Source organism: Colossoma macropomum, unplaced genomic scaffold (assembly GCF_904425465.1).
Source record: "Colossoma macropomum unplaced genomic scaffold, Colossoma_macropomum, whole genome shotgun sequence".
Taxonomy (NCBI): domain Eukaryota; kingdom Metazoa; phylum Chordata; class Actinopteri; order Characiformes; family Serrasalmidae; genus Colossoma; species Colossoma macropomum.
This window is the reverse complement of record NW_023494787.1, coordinates 16,310,527-16,330,888: the sequence shown is the minus strand read 5'-3', so window position 1 is coordinate 16,330,888 and position 20,362 is coordinate 16,310,527. Positions and strand designations below refer to the sequence as shown.

The following is a 20,362-nucleotide window of genomic DNA, read 5'->3' as shown; positions in this document are numbered from 1 at the left end:
GAGAGCACAATGCTAATGCAGGACCTTGTGCCAATTAAGATGTAGGATGGGTAAAAGCCAGAGTCAGACTGTGTACAGAGTCTGCTGCCCCATTGACTCCATCCTGCTCTGCTGTAATGCCTGGTGGTTTAGACATTATCCTGTCTGTGTTTAGGTCGACTTTTATGGACTATTGTTTAATCATATTAGGGACTTTTTCCTTGCAGATGTCCAGATTATCACCTCTAGCATTTGTTTTCTGTATACCAAAGGGTGCCCAAATTGTTTGTGTTGGGGTCAAAAGTAAAATGTTTGTGGTGGGCTGAGGGCCAAAAAGACAAAACAGTATATGAATACTGTAAGTAGGTAAGTTTAAAAACAATAATAAAAATATATATTTATTACATTACATATTTTCGTACTAAAATACTTTAAAATGAAGATTTTAAAAGGAAAATAAAAATGTAATAAGTCATAGGCTTATATTGAATAAAAATACTTTTGGATGCATTGGTGGGGTTCTGTAACTTGTAATGTATACACATATATATATATATACATACATACATATATATATATATATATATATACATACACATATATAATGGATCCATCCATCCATCCATCCATCCATCATCTAAACCGCTTATCCTTCTGGGTCGCGGTGGGGTGCTGGAGCCTATCCCAGCTGTCATTGGGCGGAAGGCAGGAAACACCCTGGACAAGTCGCCAGTGCATCGCAGTATAATGGATCCATTTTTTCTTAATTTAGTTTTGTCTAAATAGATTTTCTTTTTGATAATAATAATAATAATAATAATAATAATAATATGTTATTATTGTTTATGATTTTATTGTTGAATTTGTATTTGTTTTATCATTATATTTTGTTTTATAGATCATGGTATATACAAAACAGGTCAAAGTGATATAGTAATAATTAATAAAAGGACAATAATAATAATAATAAGTACATTGTTATTTTATTAGTTTTGTAATATTTTGTTATCATTAATTAAAATAATTAATAAAATGACAAATAATTAATGAAAATCAAATAATAAAATGAATAATAATATAAATAATAATAATATGTAAATTGTTTATTTTTTATTATTTATAATTTTCTAGTAATATTTTATTTTTTAGATCGTGGTTTACACAAAGCAGGTCAAAGTATTATAACAATTAATAATGGTAATAATATGTATTTTGTTTATTATTTTACAATCAGTTTTATTATAATATTTTGTAGGTCATGGTTTATCCAAAGCAGGTCAAAGTGATGTTATAAGAATAATAATTAGTTACTAATACTAGTAGTAATAAAATAATAATAATGGATCCTACAGATGATAACAACTTGTTATTGTAACTTATGAGTAGCAACTGTAACATAAATAACTGCAAAGAAGCATCACAGGTTTCAGATGGTCCTTTGAGTTGTCATGGTTCTGTATATAAGCACTAAAGCACTCTTGAAGAGTGTAGAGTTTGTAGACTGTGTCAATGTCATTTTACTACTGAAAAAAACAGACTGTCCTGAATAGCTATGGTCAATCAGAGCATCGCATTAGGTTCTGTTGTCTATTCCATGTTAAGACTGCAGTGTTATACAGTGCTTGACTCAATGACCCCAAAGCTCACTGTCCACTTCTCCTGACCGTGTTATCCTTCACTAAGGCAGGGTACATACTCATCTCTAACAATGGACCTGTTTCTTGTGCTTGCTCTCTGTTCATTGTGATATGTCCACATGCTTTGGTCCTTTTTCGTTATCATTTTTATTCAGTGTTACTTTGAGTTTCATTCAGTGTTATTTTGTGTACTGTTAATGCATTATTTTTGTTGTTGTGTACTGCTGTGTGTTTGTGTCTCTTTGTTTTGATGGCTTTGGTTTCAAACTGCATGTTTTCTGCCATAGTTTGACTGTAGCCAGGCAGTCAGCAGACCCAAGGGCATCAAAGAGAGAAAAGGTAAAAACCACTCATCCAGAGAGCAGCAGGTGTGGGGCATGGTGGGACCCCCGCAGCCTGCCTGTGTCATTCGCCCGTCCGTTCGTCCGTCCGTCCGTTCTCTCGCTCTCTCTCCACTCCACTCTGTAGTCTCAGTAGAGAGAAACAAACAATTTTAGACCTGTAAATGACTCCCTGAGCTTCCTCTCCTGATCCACCTGCTGGCAAAAGTGACTGTGATTGCTCCTGTTTCATCTGTGCTGTTCCAGTACCGTAATGTCCTTCCTGCCTCATCTGTGTTTAACCGTGTCCTCTCTCCCCTTCGACTTCCGTAGAAAGTGTAAGCCGAACTTGCTCCTTTGTTTCTGTACTTTTCTCACCGTTTGCTTTTGCTTGAGTGCAAGCTTTCTAATCTTTTGCAAGAGGAGGGATCGTCATGCTGTTTGGCAGACACAAAGCAAGGGAAGAGAGAATCAGTATGCAGGGGAATGTGGATAATTTTTACACAGTAACAATGTTTAAAGGGCCCATATCATGAAAAAAAGTAAAAAAAAAAAAAAAACAGTTGTTTTGCTTTTTTGGAATGAATGAGTTTGATGCAGTATGTAAGCAATGTTAAATGTACCATTTACTTCCTGGTCCATACAGTCAATATATGGAAACTAAGCTTCAAAATGTTAAATTGGTCATGCCTTTGATGTCACAACCATGAACACAGTTACGTATGACCACCCTTTCAACCTACAATAGTTTGGCCTTGCCTATTTGAGAGTTATTGTAGTGGACGATTTGAGGAAAAGGATTAAATGTGCTGTTCATGGCTGTCAGGAAGCAAATGGATCACTACAGCCTTTCAAAGCATCCTTATATCTGAAAGGTTTCTATTTTCCTGACATGACTGAGGAATTCTGCTGGAATCCAACAGCCTGTTCTGTACATTTCAGCTTGGACTGAACAGGGTACATTACAGGGCACCCAATCATAAAAGAGGTCATTTACATACATCAGTCTTTAAGGTGCAACAGCAAAGAGTTCATGGAATGCCAAGGCATAAAGAGAGCTTGGAAAATGTACATTTTATTAATTATTAATTAATTATGACTTTTTTGGCAGATAAAACCTAAGAAAAGACATAAAATACATGAAAAGAGCATGTGCCCTTTAGAGTGAAGCAGTAATTACTGTTACATACATTTAAACTAGACTGCGGTTGAGAGCAGCCAGTCAGAACAGAAGTCGTGGTAACAGAAAGAATGTGTTTAATATAAAAAATGTCATGTGGGGACAAATTATGACTTTTGGTAAAGAAAATCTAGGAGAAAACATAAAATGCATTAAAAATGTAGAATATGGAAGTAATTATAGTTTGTTACATATATTTTTGACTGGACTCTGATGGAGGCACAATAAAAGACAACCAATTAAAACAGTAGGTATTTGCATATCAGTTATGATAACAAAAAGCCTGTTAGGTTCTAAAAATGTAATGAATTATGACTCTTTTTGATAAATAAAACCTAGGAGAAAACACAAAATGCATGAAAAATTTATAATATAGACCTTTTAAAGCAAGACCCTGAGTAATTAATGTTTGTTCCATACATTTTCTATTGGAGTGCTAAGAAAGAGGGCAGACCTTCAAGGCAGCCAACCACAAAGAGATCATTTACCATATATCAATGGTAAACGAAAGGAAGTAATTTAAAAAATGCTCATGTAGAAATTAATTATGACTGTTTATGTGACTGTGCCTGGGTTTGACCAGGGTCCTCTCTGTGTGCATGTTCTCCCCGTATCTGTGTGGGTTTCCTCAGGGTGCTCCAGTTTCCTCCCACAGTCCAAAGACATGCAGTCAGGCCAACTGGACATGCTAAATTACCCCTAGGTGTGAATGTGTGTGTGTGTGTGTGTGATTGTATGTGTTTGTGTGTCTGCCCTGCGATGGACTGGCGACCTCTCCAGGGTGTTTCCAGTCTTCCGCCCAAAGACAGCTGGGATAGGCTCCAGCACACCCCCGACCCAGAAAGATAAGCAGCTTAGATAGTGTGTGTATGTGTGTGTGATTTGATATATAAAAACTTGGAAATGTTATAAATACACCTACAATAAAAGAATAAAATGGATATGGGTACAAAACAAGAGAAATGCAGGATATGGGCCCTTTAAAAATAGTTTCTTCAAAGACATAGTTTGCCTCAGCACACATTTCGAATAGGTCTTCCCTAAAATGACCCTCTCCTCCACATTTTACACCCAGTTGGGTAGAGGTGGTAGCATGGAAAGGGAAGTGCTGAGACGGTCCCTATGGCAGAATTCCTGGAAATCAGCCTTCATGCTAAACCAGGTTCCAGGAAAACGCAAAGGGGTTAGAGAGTGCATTTGCATGTGCTACTGTCCTCTAACGCCTGCTCCTCCAGCAGCATTCAGTGCCTCCGATCTTTCCCTGCAGCAGCAGCGTAGACTAGCGGTGCTCCTGACCCCGCGGTAGAGTAGAGACGTGATGTCCAAACAGGTTCATGTGTGCTGCAGTGAGCAGGAAGCCTCTGCTGTCATATTGAGCGCAGTGCTGCAGATGGTTAGGTTGTCTTTTTCTTTCACTGGCTGAGGGGGAGAGAGAGATGGGGGGGAGGCACAAGCCTCTAAGACTGCGTACACCTCTGTCGAGGTAAAAAAAAAGAAAGAAAGGAGGAGGAAAAAAACAAATGTTGCCTTCCCCACAGACATGCCAGTGACTGTGATTTCCCCCTTCTTCTCTTTCTCTTCCCTCATTTTTATCACAACAGAGGGAAAAGCGATGGAGCATTTCATCTGCCGGAGGTGAAAAGAACTCTTCGAGTGTAAGTAGAAAAGAACTGACAGGGAGAGATGGGAGAGGAAGAGAGAGCGAGTTGGGAGACATTGCGAGAGGCAGAGAGAGAGAGAGAGAGAGAGAGAGTGTGGAGGGAACGGAGGCTGGCATAAGCAGCAGAATCACGTTAGCATTCTCTCAGGAGCGAAGTTGGGCTCCACTCCTGCATCAGCGGCTCTTCTGCATTACAAAATGTTCCTTCTCCAACATTTAACATGCAAATTGGCTCCCAGATTATGCTTTTTGTATTCATTTTGCCAACTGTCAGCCTGTTACGCCGGATGAATGATAATCAAGCTGCCATCGCCCCCTGGTGGTTAGAGTCAACATCACCGCAGATGCCCCTGTTTCAGTCACAATCCAGTGGACACCAAAAATTCTGAAGAGAACTAAAATAGAAACTGAAAAAAAAGTCAAAGCACTTAGTAGCTTAGGATTCTGTGTGCGTGTTGTGTGTGTTTGTGTGTGCAAAGGCATTCGTGCTTTTATGTCTGCAATTATGTCCTATTAGTATCCATCCATGTTCTTTCTGCATCCCCAATGAGAACAGACTAGATAAAACTAAATTTTAGGACTACCTTCCATAGCACACATGGAGGCAGACACACTGAGAGGTCAAAACATTGCTGTGCTTCACATAAGTCATTCCATTTGGAAGACATGCAGTCAGCAGGACCAAAGGAACAGAGTGACATGCAGTAATCAAATGCATTTTAAAGGCTGAAAAGAGTGAGGAAATGAACAGGGCCTAGAATTGAACCCTGTGGTAAACATATCCTGATAGTAGTGGGCTGGTTTGAAAGGTATGCATTTTGTCATAACCTTTATACCAGTAGGCCACAAACAAGCACAGATAACACAGCATACATACCACACAAAACGCTAAGGTTAGAGTGTTAAGCTGAATGACAAAAGGTCTATTTAGCTAATGGAGAAAAAGATGTTTCAATGATGTTTCAGCAAAATAAGGAAAAGCAGCAGTAGGTGTAAGCATGAGTGATGTAACAACTCGGACGTGAAACAACATTGTTGGGGTGATGAAGCTGCTTGCCATTGGTTTTATTATATATATATATATATATATATATATATATATATATATATATATATATATATATATATATATATATATGTAACAAAACCTCATATCTCTGAAATGATAACTTTACCGCAGAAGGAAAAAACATGCTTTACTTTTAATGTAAGTCAATGGAACCAGACTTTTTTCCAAATAATTTTGGGCCGCTTCTTTTGGTCTATTTATCATGACATGTACACAATGTAAAATTGTGACAAAAACTGAAAAATGCTAAAAATGAAGATACGACAGCAGCAATATTCAAGAAATGTTGTTAACATGTTAATTCTAGACACATTTTTCTACAGCATTTATTCACTGGGTTATTCTATAGGGACTCTTATTGTGAAGGTGGGGCTAGCCATAGTGTTTATGTGCAGATCAGAAAGTCTAGCACTGACAGCTGAGAGAGTAAGACGTAGCGAAAATCTGCTCATGTATGGCGCGGCTGTGGCCAGCTGGTTAATAAACCACCAGGAGTTGTGTGAATGCTGTGTCTGCTTTAGTACTATGGCAACACTGCCCACTTAAAAAAGTTTTGCTTTGAATTTACTCACATTTCAAATTGGTTTCAATTAAATAAAATACATTCCATCACCATAATTCTTGACTAAAAAGGTAAAATGCAATGAAAGTAATGGTGCTTACGTGGTTTCATGTGGAACCAGTGTACATATTTGAATGAACTAAATTCAAAGCAAAACTTTTGGTAACTCTGTTTAATGGCTACCTGCATCAAGACTTCATAACACATGAGTAAATATTGAACTATGTACTTATGAGGTTTGTAGTTGAGCATTTATGAACAGCTTTAAGATGCCGTTAATCGCAAGATGACAGGATGTTTTATGAAGTAAATGTAGCAAGCCTGGCATTTTAAGTGGGTAGACATAAAGGTGATAGACATTTATTCCTTTTGTAACATCTTAAAAACTAACCTTTTGTGCTTAGCCTTATATAAGCTCCATCATTTGAGAAGAACATAGTTATGACAGTGTTATAAATAAAACAACCTGTCCATCACTTTAGTTTAAGGTCCCTTAAGTCAGTACAATGTTATTTATTTCATTAAACATTTTATGTCATCTTGTGATTAATAACATAAGCTGTTCATAAATACTCAAGCATTGCTTTATAAATATGTTATTCAATGCGTATTCATGTGTAACGAAGTCCTTATGTAGGTAGCCTTCAAATGAAGTGTTACTCTTTTTTCAATATACAACGTCCTGATATGTATTTATTTATTCGTTTATTTGTCCGTTGGCATTAAATTCATCTAATTATTCAAATTAAATTTCTTGTAAATTGCATGCTAGTGTTATTTTAGTGTACAGGTTCTATCCAAAGCTGGAATGTTATCAAAATATTGCATGAAATGACAAAAACAGATTCTCAATTCCGGGTGACCTGAATTGGTCGGCTCTCAGAATTCCATTTTAAAATGCTTATTTGGCCGCTTTCTTACTTATCATAGCTGAACGTACATAATCTGATGGGAAAATGTTGATACATTTCCTTGAGGCAACAGTGTGTATTGCATATTACATATAAATCTGTATTACATATTACAGATTTCATGCATATTATGGCAATTATGTTTATATTACATACAAATAATAGCTTGGAGGAGACGGTGGCAGGTCTATCGCTGCCCAGCTACAGCTGTGGTGAAATTAGAGACTGTTCAAATAGATATTTCCCCTCATCCTTTTTTATTGTGTGTTTGTGGACACAGGATAAGTCCACCTCGGACGAGCAGCGCTCCTGGGACAGCTTTAAGACCATGACCCCCGAGCCTTCGTGTGGCTCCAGCGGTCAGAAGGACAGAGTGGAGCTGCACAGTAAGACATGGGACGCTTCCTCCGCAAACACTCCGGACACATCCGAGGGAGACTTCCAGACTGAAGTGTGAGGGAAAAAAACACATGCATTTCCAAACAAACACTCATACAAACACATCCATGGCGTGACTTTCTACCCAGAGGAGAATCTAAAGGATTATACACTTGTTTACCACTGACGGGACAGACCAGAAAAAAAAACAGAAAAAAGACTCTATTCTATTCCTATATTTTCACAAGGACGCTTTCAATGAAAGAGAGGGGGCTTGAAGAGTATATGGGGAGAATTTTTAACAAACTGTTTCTGAAATGTCTTGATTTTACTTCGGAAAAGGATTCTCTTTCACCTGTTTGATGATTTGGAAATTATGAAAAAAAAAGAAAAAAAAATATTTCTGCACCATTCTTTTTATAGAGGAAAAAAAAAAAAAGAAAAGAACTCTTACTGATGTTTCGCACAGTGTTCAGCACCGTAGGGTTTCGTTCCTCCTTTCTGTCCTGTCTTTTTCCTAATGGATGACTCCAGCTCTCTGCTTTTGGTTTTGGTTTTTTCAGGGGAAGGGGAAGGTTTAAAGTGGTTCATTAATATGTGCCATCATTTTTTTTCTTTTTTTTTTTTTCCCTTTTGTCCCCCAGCATAAAGCCTACTGTATTCACTCGAGCACTCTTTGAGTCCTCTTTTTGAACGTCGAGTTCCTTTTTTTCTTTTTTTGCAAGTTTCATTTAGACTGTCCCTCATTTTGTTTAATTCCTTTGCTATAAAATCGGGAGAACGACAGAAAAAAAAAAATAAGATGAACTAATTTCTTTGGTTGTCAAGTTTTCGTGGAAGTAGGTTTCTTCTTATTTCTGCTGCTGTGTGAATGTGTGCTATATTTAAGTTACAAAATGACTGATAGCAATCACATACTGGGTGAGTCAAATGCATAGGAACGATTTATGAACAAAAGAACAAAAAACACAACTCTCTCTTCTGTTATGTTCTTCTCCAGCTCGGCTGAAAGTAGTCAAATGAACCATGGAGATGCCGTTTCTTTGTAGATAAGATACAGCCGTTCTGCAGCATCTCTTTTATTCTCCAGCATCATCCACCCACTGCTTAAAGTGCGTATTGATTCCAGCTTGATTCAGTGGCCATCCCCTTAAAACGGAGGAAATAAAGTCTGTTGCCAGTGATCCTAAACTATCCGTTACCGCGAAAAGCCGTTCATAAGAGAGGCTCAATAAAGGAGTTTGTAAAAGACTAAGCTATGGCATAACAAATAACAACAGAGCTTGCATCAACAGTGCGGAGAGGGATTCATTAGTCCACATCAACAGCTTTATTCTGGCATAAACCTCATGGTTTAGGCATGCAGGCGTCTAGATCACCTTAAGCTGGAATGAAACAGGCAGCCCCCGCAGGCCTGCCTTCACCAAGTGATCGATATCCAGACTGAGCTAAAGCAGGACAGAATAGCACCTCTTTTATTCCACATGAAAGCCGAGAAGGTCAAACCTCAAACCAAAATAATCCTTCCCAACACAGATATGCACTCAGCAGTCTCCAGTGAGTGGATGGCTTATATCACGTCAGCTGCACTGGAAAAAGTGATGCGTTGAATTTACCTCCACATTTCCACATGAATAACATGTTACACAAGCAATTATATAAATAAACTGAAAGCAAAGGGAATGTAATACATGTAACGTATGTCCAAAAAGTTTGCCCCTCTGATGTTTCTCCTTATATGAGAGTATAAATAAGGAGTTCCCTTTGCTGCAGTAACAGCCTCTACTCTTCTGTGAATGCTTTGGAACATTGCTGTGATAATCTGATTGCATTCAGCCACAACAGGTCAGATTCTGGATCACAAACTCCACTGTAGCCCATCCCAAAGCTACTGGATGGAGCTTTATCACTCCAGAGAACACAGTTTCACTGCTCCACAGCCCAATGCTGGGGGCTTTATACCCATGCAAGGGGTGCTGGATGCCTGTCTTTGAGCATGGTACATCTGCTCCAAAGTATCCCATTCTAGTGGTCAGTGCTTTTATATAGAGATCATACAAGATTTGTGCGCACAATTAAACACCTGTATCAGCTGTATGGGAGCACCTGAAAGTAGCTGAGTTTACTCATTAGAAGGGGCATCCGGATACTTTTGGTCAATTTATTCCCATTGACCTCATGTAAATTCAGTGCATCACTTTCTTTAGAGCATCAAAGACAGATCTGTATCGCGTTATTTCAAATTACAAAGCAACATATTTGATTTGCACTGGGTTTTAGTAGTCCTGAACAGGGATGCAAACGTTTTCGAACAATAAATCATTAGTCAGTAGTGAATTGTTAACAGGCAAGCCAAAAATAAAGGACAAAGCCCATCAAAATCTGAATTATAATACAGTTACAGTTCTAAAATTGGATTGGTTGAGCCACATTCAACATCGTTGTAAAATACGTAATATATGCACACTTATAAGAACGTAATTCTGTAATAATGTATCAAGATATTAAAAAGTTCCTTATGTGGAGTGTAGAACACAGTACTGATAGGTGGGGCCAGCCGTAAGCATGTACATGGAGTAAACAGGACGAAACCATATTGAACATACCCTGCATAAGAATCCAGTTTTGTCCAAAACTAAGTGGCTGACAACTGTATGTTCATGATTATGCATCCAAATACTATTGAGTTAACTGGAATCTATAATGATGAGCTACTGAAGATACTAAATTTACCACTCATTACTAGCCCAAGAGATCAGAAATGCCATGACTGGGGCTGGCTTTGACTGGTAACACTTTAGGGTGCTGTTCAAAAGGCTACATGACACCTCCATAAGCATGTCATGATGACTGACATAACCCTACATAAATGTTTATAAATGCTTATTCCAATAGGCATCATTTGCTATGAAGGTTACATTTACCAATTTTGATCAAAGTTAGCTAAAGGAGCCTTTATGACAGATGATGCCTGTTGGAATAAGCATTAATAAATATTTATGTAGGATTATGTCAGTTATCATAACAAGCTTATGTAAGTGTCATGAAGCCTTATAAAGAGCACCCTACAGTAAAGTGTTACCCTTTGACTCAATGTACCTCTATAGCTTTTGAAAGCCTTCACCACATGCTTCTCTATATGTTTCCACACTCGTGTGATTTCCTCACACTGCCGTGAATCACACTTTCGACATGGTGTGCAGCTTTTGTCGTAGTTGTGCTATCATCATCTCAAAAAGTAGTGCGGACACCACTATTTTTAGCTGCATTTTAGTAGGCCTATGTGGCCGAACAAGAAACTCACCTGTTCAATTAGGATCTGTCGTTTATTGGAAATAAATTAAATTAAATTAAATTAAATTAACGTTTTTTAACCTAAAGCAGTGATCAAACGGTTTGTCAGCTAAAACTACACCAACATTCTCAAAATGTGGAGAACTGGTTTGAGGACAATGCTGAGAGAAACCATTACTCCGCTTCGAACTGCTTCTGCTGCTGTGTAGTCTTACATTCAACATTAGCGTCAGTGCTTGTGCTTCCTGATTATCTGCAAGTTTGCTTCCATACCTGCCAGGCTTTAGCTGACTCAACTTTATCTGTTTATGCCAAGAGTCCAGTGCCGAAAATGGGTTTAAAGCTGAGCGGAGCGTAGAGGTCATCTTCGCTGCCTCCTTTTCATTGTCTGCGACTCATACCAATTAGGCAGGTTGAGTAGGATGATGTAACTGCAGATGGAGGCTCAGGGAGGAAGGGAGATAATTACCTAGGGGCTGACAATTTGTCCTGACATTTTCTAACTTGGCGCAACAACCATCTGCTAAAAGATCCCTGAAGCCAGCACATCATATAGACACAGACTCCAAGACAAGATCATGCCACTTTAACCTTTGGAGGTAATCTGCAGTAATGGAGAACATGGCCGACCCTTTCATCTCGCAGGAAATAAATCTTTACCACCACTGTGATTAAAACTAATTCCCACTCTATTTTCTCAACAGTAAGTCCAGAAATTGATGGTGTTGCCCGGCCTCATTCATTTTGGGCTATAGGTTGTCAAGAGGGCCGTATTATTCAAGTACTTTCAGTCTTTGTCAAGTCAAACCACTTAGGTATCGTTAGCATTGCCTTGAGTTATAAGTACCCTAAGCCAAACAGGTAAGTGACCCATTCTTTTTTAAACTATGCTTTCATCTATCATGGAGCCAGTACACGCTCCCCCTATTTCATAAGCAGTGCCTACCTTTTTTCTCTTTGCAGTTTCTTTGCGATCTCTCTGCTCTTCATTGTCCGAGGCTCAAATCACTCAGACCTGTACGTTAACTGATGGATACTGACTCCACCGTGTAGCCCTCCGTCAGTGTTCCTTTGCAGATGTGTAGTTTTTTTCATCAGTGGCTCTGTTACCCACACGAACTCCTCGTTAAAAGTGTACTCTTGATGACCATGACCTTGCACCCAGACTGCCCCTCCCTTAACTGCATTTTGAATATATGCTTGTATTGCTCTTGAGAAAACTTGACAATTGCCTTACAGTCAAATTTATTTTATGAAATATGTATTTTGAATATATGTGTGTGTGCGTGTTGTGACATGTATGTATGATTGACACAAGTATGCAAAGGCTAACATGAATTTAGCCTACGTGACATTATACAGACAGTTCAAGGAAATACGCGTTTTCCCAGGAGTCATAGGGATTCTTCCACGTTACATCATGTTTGAAACTTTTGGCTTTTCCACCAACCAGCAATCACATCTTTCCCACAGGCTAGAAATGTTGGCTGTCACAGAAAGCCCCCCTTTTACCCCATTTATGTTTTTTTTTTTTATACACAAGATTGTACAAAGTAGTCCTCTACTGTTTTCATAGAGTGTCTTTTTATATGAAAATAAATTTTCAATCTGATGTATCAGTGTCTAGTGATATTTTCTTATTTAAAAAAAGATGTCAGTCATTGTTGTGTGTGTTTTAAAATGGGATTCCACAGATGTTTCTGCATAGTTAGATCATTACGATGATTCAGAGTGGTTTGATGTAAATGTGCCATTCTTGCCGCATCAGAACTGTTGATAGTGGAGGTTATAGGAACCAGACGTCTGAAGCCTTTAAAGGCACCATTACAGAAAGTTATGTTAAACACGCATATGTTGCATGAGCCCCTGAGACGTTGTTTTGCAATAGTTCTGAAATAAGCTTTGTGTCAGGCAAAATATTACCCAAAGAAAAGTTTTATTCAAATGTATTACTATTATATAATTATAAACATTATATATTGTCACTGTCAGAACAAAACATTGGACCACCAATATTGAAATTTACACAAGAAAACATTTCTATTGGTCCATTCATCATGAAATGTTGATGCCATATAAAGGTTAGCTGGTGTTTTCATTCATTCATTCATCATCTTTAACTGCTTAATCCAGATTGCGGTAGCAGTTGGGAGAGCAGAGAATCCCAGATGACCCTGTCCCCCGCAACTTCCTCCAGCTCACTCTGGGGGACACTGAGCTGCTCCCAGGCCAATTTAGAGATATAATCCCTCCAGTGGGTCCTAGGATGACCCCTGGGGTCTCAGCCCAGTAGGCTGTGCCTGGTAAACCCCCACCAGGAGGCGTCCAGGGGGCATCCGGATCAGATGCCCAAACCACCTTAACTGGCTCCCCTCAATGCCCACCCTATGAATAAAGCTAATTTCTGCCACTTGTATCCTTCCTCATCACTACAGTCTGGTACAGTGACCACATTACTGCTGCCACCTGTCCCAGCCTGCGGCCGATCTCACGATCCCTCTTCCCATCACTCATGAACGAGACCCCGAGATACATGAACTCCTCCACCTGGGGCAGGTCCTTTCCCCTTACCTGGAGTGGGCATGCCATCCTTTTCTGGGCTAGGTGGTGTTTTCAAAGCATGGAAATAATTAAATGAAGGGGGAAAAAAGTAAATAAATAAATAATTCATAAAAATGGAGATATAAGGTTTTGTCCCATCAGCGAGAACATAAAAACTTGTGTAGGTTCGCTGGTTATTGACATCGCGACCCCTATCACCACCACTTTAAGGAACTCTGAGTTAGCTAGATTCTCTACAATAAATCATTTCACTGCAAACCACTCTGAATGACTCATTTTGAAAAAAATGATGGAATGCTCCTTTAATACTTAGCAGAGCACATTTTTAGTTTCATACATTTTACAAAAAAGTCAAATTATGCTATGACAAGAGGCAAGAAACATTTGTAGATGCAAAGAACATGAATACAGCGATTTTCACCACCCACACTCTTCCTAGCTAAAGCGACATTCTCTCATGGAGATAACTATGTCAGCAAAAATGGATCTCTGATTTGACTACTGAGCTTTACAGCAGAAGGGCAAATACATTCCAATGATGCTGTTGATGATGGCATCAGAGATTGATCTTACATCAGCTATGCTAGTTTCCTAACCAGACCAACTCAGTGTAATTCTGCATGATAGTAACACAACATAAGAATAATGTTATTTAACATTAAATTAAAAATGAAAGACCACTTTAACATAAACACATTGTTTTAAAGAAAAGTGGTCAAAAAGTATTTCTTGGCCAGCCTGAATGATTTATTTTTGCCTGCACACTTAACACTTAGTAGTTAATCATTAAAAGGCTGTTGGTCTCAATGATACAAAATATAATGATCTCCATTTTTCACACTGGTCAGTGTGTGCATGTGTATGTGTGTGTGAAAAAGAAAGACAGAGAGAGAAAGAGAGAGAGCCAGTGTGTGTGTGTGCATGTCTTTGTGTGTTGGAGCGTCCGCAGGGAAGGGGTTAGAGAAGGATCTAAAATGTTGAACAATGAAAGTGCATTCGGCTAATGTAAGTGTTGTGTTCTTGTGATTTGTCTGATCCCTCTGGTTCAGTATGCACGCCATTACTGCAAAGTGTTGGTAACAGAAACGATGAAGGGATGGGATGGGCAGATAGGGGAAGTGAATAAGCTTTAGTCTAACTCAGTTCTAAATCCTTTAAATTAACCCTCACCTCCTGATAAGAAAGAGCACTTGATAAGCTATTCCCATGCCTACAGGACTTCTTACAATGAATAGTGAGTGCAGTTTATTAGCAGTACTTATGAACAGAGGTCTTAGAGATGCATTTAAATTGGTGGTTTGGCCAAAATTCTACACCAGTGGTGAATTGTTGTGCATAGTTACAGGAATAGTTCAGCAAAAAATCTATTGTATGATTTTTGACTTTCCCCTAATGCACTAGTCGAGACATGTTTGGTGTCAAAGTTTTAGAACTGGAGCTACAAGGCTGATGTTGCTAACAAACACTGAAAGTCAATAATCACCCAAAAACACATGCAAATGAGCCTCAACCATATATGTTTGAACCTGAATATACACAAGAAGAGATGAATCAGTTGGGTGCTGGATGGACCACTATCTCCATACACAAAGCTGAAGTTAGCTTCTTATTTGAGATTTCCTTTCCTTAAATAGTGCAGCAATTACATTTTGGATGCTGAGACTGACTGTGTGACTGTGTCATATGATAGTGAATATGAGCTCTACAGTGTATATGATCTCTCTCATACTTTACATCTGATACTTTAACTTATGTCTAATATATTATTTCTGCCTCATTTATGTCTATTTTTATTTCTATTTTTATTTCTGCCTAATGTACCGCTGCTGTCGGAACAAAACCTCATATCTTTGCTTTTGTCATTTTCCACTTTTTAACATGATTTGAACATGACTGTTGCCCTGTACATTGCATGTAAATTTCATGATGAATGGACCAAAAGAAATAGCCAAAATTACTTTAACAAAAAGTCTGGTTCCATTGACTTGCATTAAAAGTAAAGTAGGTTTTTTCCTTCTCTTGTAAAGTTACCATTTTGGAGATACAAGGTTTTGTTCTGGCATCAGCGATATGTAGGTTTATTTGCAATTATATGTGTTGTTACTCTAACACTGCAAATTTCCTTTGGGATCAATAAAGTTCTATCTGTCTATCTATCTATCTATCTATCTATAGCATGAGTGCATGAAGCATCTATCTATCTATCTATCTATCTATCTATCTATCTATCTATCTATCTATCTATAGCATGAGTGCATGAAACACTGTAAACTTGGCAGCTAATCATGCTGATAAGAAACAGATAAAGGTCTCCACAGTAAATAACACCAAACTCTAACCCCACCTTAACCAACCAGACTTGATTTTCTGTTAGGAATGTCTCTTTATGCATTGCATTTTATTATTAATGATTTTATTTTGAGATTTTTGTCTGTTTCTCCTCGCTGATCTTTGGGTTTTGGGTTAGCATTAGTCATTCATAATGAGGTATAGTGGCTGGCCTTTTATATATTGTTTTCTGTGATTTCTTTCTAGATAAAGTACTGTAAGGACTACTGGGCTTTCCCTTGCACTTTCCAGTTGGAACAGATTTGTATGGGATTTAAAGACAGTAATGTAGGAGTAATGAGTGATGAGATTACCTTTTCTAGCGAGTAGTAAAATCAACTCATTACAGTTTAAAAGAAGTAATCAGTAATTTGTAAAGGATTCTGTTTGTAAGTAACTAATGTCTGGTTTCTAGAAGCTTGCATTATATAGCTACATTAGCTCCGGTGCAAACCTAAAGAAGCAAACTTCACCAAACCTGGGCAGGTGCTAGGTGTAAAGTAGTTGCTACACAGCCCATTGAACAAGTTCTTGAAGCCCATCAAGGCCCTCTGGAAAAATCTGACGTGGCCTAATGCATGGATGTTGAGCATGGCCTGCAGGGTTCCTGCGCTGCTGTGTGGGAGTAGGTGTGAGGGAGAAGCTGTGTCCCCTGTGGAGGAAGCTGGTGGCTGGGTAATGAGATGTTCCAGCCAGCCTCCCGGACAGCTGCCTGCTGATAGCTGCCCGGGCCCAATCAACTCCCTCTCCCTCTCCCTTTCTCTCTCTCTCTCATATATGGCACTGCTCTCTTATTATTCCTCAAGGAATCTTTTGCTCCCTCTGTCTTTTTTCACATTTGATTTAGCAGAAATTATGCCCAGAGAGCTGCTCTCATCTCCCTGTAACTTCGGGTTTGACCTTAAAGAAGCTAAAGAGACGAAATTAACTTAATGGCACTTTTTTCTTTCTTTCTTTTTTTTTGTTTTGTTAATTGAGGTCGTACATGAAAACATGGCACTTAAAGCATCTCGTCACGTCTTGGTTCTCTTGCTAAGCCACGGCTAATCATTGGTTAAGGTCGGGCAATCAGCTTCTCTGGGTTTCTTGTTCTCTCGTTCTGTCACGCCTTCCTCCAGAGGCGTCCTCGGCTCAGTTCAGAAACACTGTTTCATTTTTTTTCTCTTTTTTGCTTTATCAAAACTGGCCCTGCTCGCCGTTCAGATTGTCGGTCCGGCAGGACGTACGCCACACGTGTTCATACAGGCAGGGCGACGCGTACCGCATGCACAAAAATGAAATCCATCTTGCTCTGCACCCTCCTCCCTCGCCGCGTTATGGAAAAGCAGCGTCGCTCCTCCGCTCGGGTCTTTTGAAGCCGGAAGAAAGCAGGGCTTCTCCTAACATGCAGAAAGCACACATTTCATGTGAGTGCTTTTGCATTTCATCGTGCTGTTAACTAGATGAGCCTCCTCCTCCGGCTGCCTCGAGGATGGCCACGGATAAAAGAATATGCATTTGGAAACTCACGCCTTCAGGGAGCAGCACAAATTTCATCCAGCTCAAAGAGCAACCCTTCCAAGCCCAAGGCGAGACCAAAATAGATCCATAACAATATGCTCAAAGGCTCCAAACTGGGAAATGACTTTTTGATATTTTAAGAAGGGAGAAGTGTATGTACACATCAAGGAGCCCTTATGGCGTGTAGGCTTTGGTGAATCCATATATTATTCCAGGAAGAGGCTGTTAATAGCATGTAATGTTCAAAGGAGTTTTTTCCACTTCCTCTTTGATGCAGAAGGACACCACCAGCGGTGGTGATTTGTGATGACAAAACGTCTCATTAATATGTTAATTTCACGCGTTTTCAGTCATGGCAAGTTTCAGTCATGTGCACGTCTTCTGTCTTCGCATTTTCAGTGGTGGAAGCAGACCTGCATTTGTTTTCTGGTTTTGAACGTCGCCTGCGCATGGAAGATGTTGTGCTCACCCAGGCGACCCACCAATGACATTACGCCTACAAAACAGATCTGCTGTCTCCTTCAATATTTTATGCAAGTTCCCAGCCCGGCTCATTCCACCCAAATAGCCATTTCTCCATTCTGCATTCAGACCAAATACAGCCACATAAAAGCCACTCCCTGCTAAAAGTATTTTCCTCCGCATTAATATTTCACACAATGACGGAAATGTTGTGCTTTTTCAGTGATTGAAATAAATCTCTAAAAACAGGCAAATGGAAGAAAAAGGGCTGATCCTGAAAGCTGAATGCATTTCCCTCCTTCCCTCTTCCCGTTTTTTGCAAAAAAAAAAAAAAAGTGCTCCAAAGCACGACTAATGGATTTACTCAGGACAGGCCTGCGTGCCTCAAAGATGCTGCCGGATTGACAACTGCCCTCAACGCACATACAGACTTCTTCAGGAAAAGTCGAACCCTTCGGTCAGCCAGAGCCAGAAGTCCTTTTTTTCAATGTTTTCTTTCTTTTGAAATGAGTTTCCGTCCAGTCTAGTGTAGTTCACTCCAGAAAGAAAGATATTGTCAAAGAAAGGGCACTGTGAAAGATTATATCTGAAGGCAGCAGCTTATGATCACAGGCTGTTATAAAGAACAGAGAGTGGAGAGGTTATGAAAGGAAGAAGCAGATGTCCTCTAGCTCCCCTTGCTTTCTTTTGATTTGCGCGCTGTGTTCTTGCTCTCGCCCCGGCTCGTAATGATTAATCGCGTGTTTTAAGGTGTGATGTAAATACGAGTTATGATGGAGTCATAACATGTATCCATGAATTATTCCCTTAACCAAGGAACGGATCATTACTCGTCTTTTTTTTTTGGCACACAGCGCCCTGAATGCTGAAAAGGTTTACTGCATTTTTATGGCTAAATAACGTGTGATTTTCATTGGAATTCCTTTGCACCCTAATTCATTTTGGTTTTCGTTTCCAGGTTTTATTTCCTTTTTTCTGTACATCTCAACCCCTCCGTTTACCCCCCCACCCCATCTCTGTCTGTTCCACTCTTTCCTGTTCTCTCCCATTACTTTTCCTGTCTCTTGCCCTGCTCTTTCTCCCTTTTGTTCTCTCCCTATTCCCTCTCCTCTCTTTCCTCTCTCCTGTCTGTCTCCTCTCTACTGCCTCTCTCTCTCCACTCTCTCTCTCTCTCTTTCCTTTCTTCTGTCTTTGGTTCTTCCTTTCTTCTCTCTCTATTTCCTCTCTTCTGTTTCTCTTGCTCTCTCTTCTTTCTTTCTCTATCTTTCCTCATTCCTCTTTCTTCTCCCTCTTTCTCTTTGTTCTCTCCCTTTTCTCTCCTTTTTTCTCTTTTTTCCTCTTCACTCTTTCCTCTCTCCTGTCTCACTCTCCCCTCTCTCTCTCTTTCCCCTCTTCTTTCTTTGATCCTTACTTTCCCATCTCTCTCTTTCTTCTCTTCTGTTTCTGTTGCTCTCTTCTTTCTTTCCCTATTTTTCCTCATTCCTCTTTCTTCTCTCTCTTTTGTTATCTCCCCTTTCTATACTCTTTTCTCTTTTTTTCCTCTGCACTTTCTCTTTCCTCTTCTCTCTCCCCTCTCTTTCTTCTTTCCTGGCTTTCTCCTCTCTCTTTCTTCTCTTCTTTCTTTGGTCCTTCCTTTCTTGTCTCTCTCTTTTCTCTCTTCTTTCTCTCTTGCTCTCCCTCCCTGTCCTCTCTTCACTCTCTTTCCTTTCTCAGCTCTCTCTCGTCTGTCTCCTTGCTAACCCCTCTCTCACGTACTGTCCTCTCTTCTGTCTCCCTCTGTCTTTTTCCTTCTCCTCTCTCTCTCTCTCTCTCTCTCTCTCTCTCTCTCTCTCTCTCTCTTTCTTTCTCTGAAGGCCCTCCAGCTCTGTTGCCTGTGCAGAGCTCTCTGCACTGGGCTTTGGGAGCTGTTGTTTTAGTGCAGTGGAGAAGGGCACATCTCACAAATGGAAGTGTAATGCACAATGACTCTGAGGCGGGGGGCTGAGGGCCCCGGGGCCCAGCCCATCTAAAGCTATCTCTGAGCACAGACGCATGGCTGCATCCTCTGCTAAAGCTAATGGTGCAGTAAGATCCAGTTGGTTTATACCTCAACTCTCTCTCTCTCTCTCTCTCTCTCTCTCTCATGCCCAAACAGATTCAGAGATCATTTCATATGAGTGTTCATATGTGATAATCAAATGTGGTTTGATATAAAATGTGCTTTGTAGAGAAACTTAACAAGTTGGGTTTCTTTGCAGTGGTCATAATAGGAGCCAGAAGTCCATAATAGGAGCCAGATGATTAAGTCGTGGCCATGACTTAGTAAGGCGTGGGAACAAGATCACGGCTTACTAAGTCATGGCCATGCATTAGGATCTTGTTCCCACGCTTTACTAAGTCGTGGCCACACATTATTTTAATTTATACAGGATGTCACCAGTGGGGCTCTGTAGTCTTGTGATCTCAAGATAACAAAAGCTGTTATCTTGAGATAAAGAGTTAACCATCTTGTGATCTCAAAATAACAAAGTCTTGAAATAA

General features: G+C 39.6%; 1 protein-coding gene across 1 annotated transcript in view; it reads left to right on the top strand.

Moving 5' to 3' along the window:
* Nucleotides 1-8,120, top strand: part of adgrb2 (adhesion G protein-coupled receptor B2) — a 433,057-nt gene extending 424,937 nt beyond the window's left edge. Inside the window, exons 32-33 of the mRNA XM_036566254.1 lie at nucleotides 4,718-4,771; nucleotides 7,599-8,120. Coding sequence (XP_036422147.1) covers nucleotides 4,718-4,771; nucleotides 7,599-7,775 — 231 coding nt within the window. The 3' untranslated portion in view covers nucleotides 7,776-8,120. The remainder of the gene's footprint in view (nucleotides 1-4,717; nucleotides 4,772-7,598) is intronic.
* Nucleotides 8,121-20,362: the final 12,242 nt, after the last annotated feature.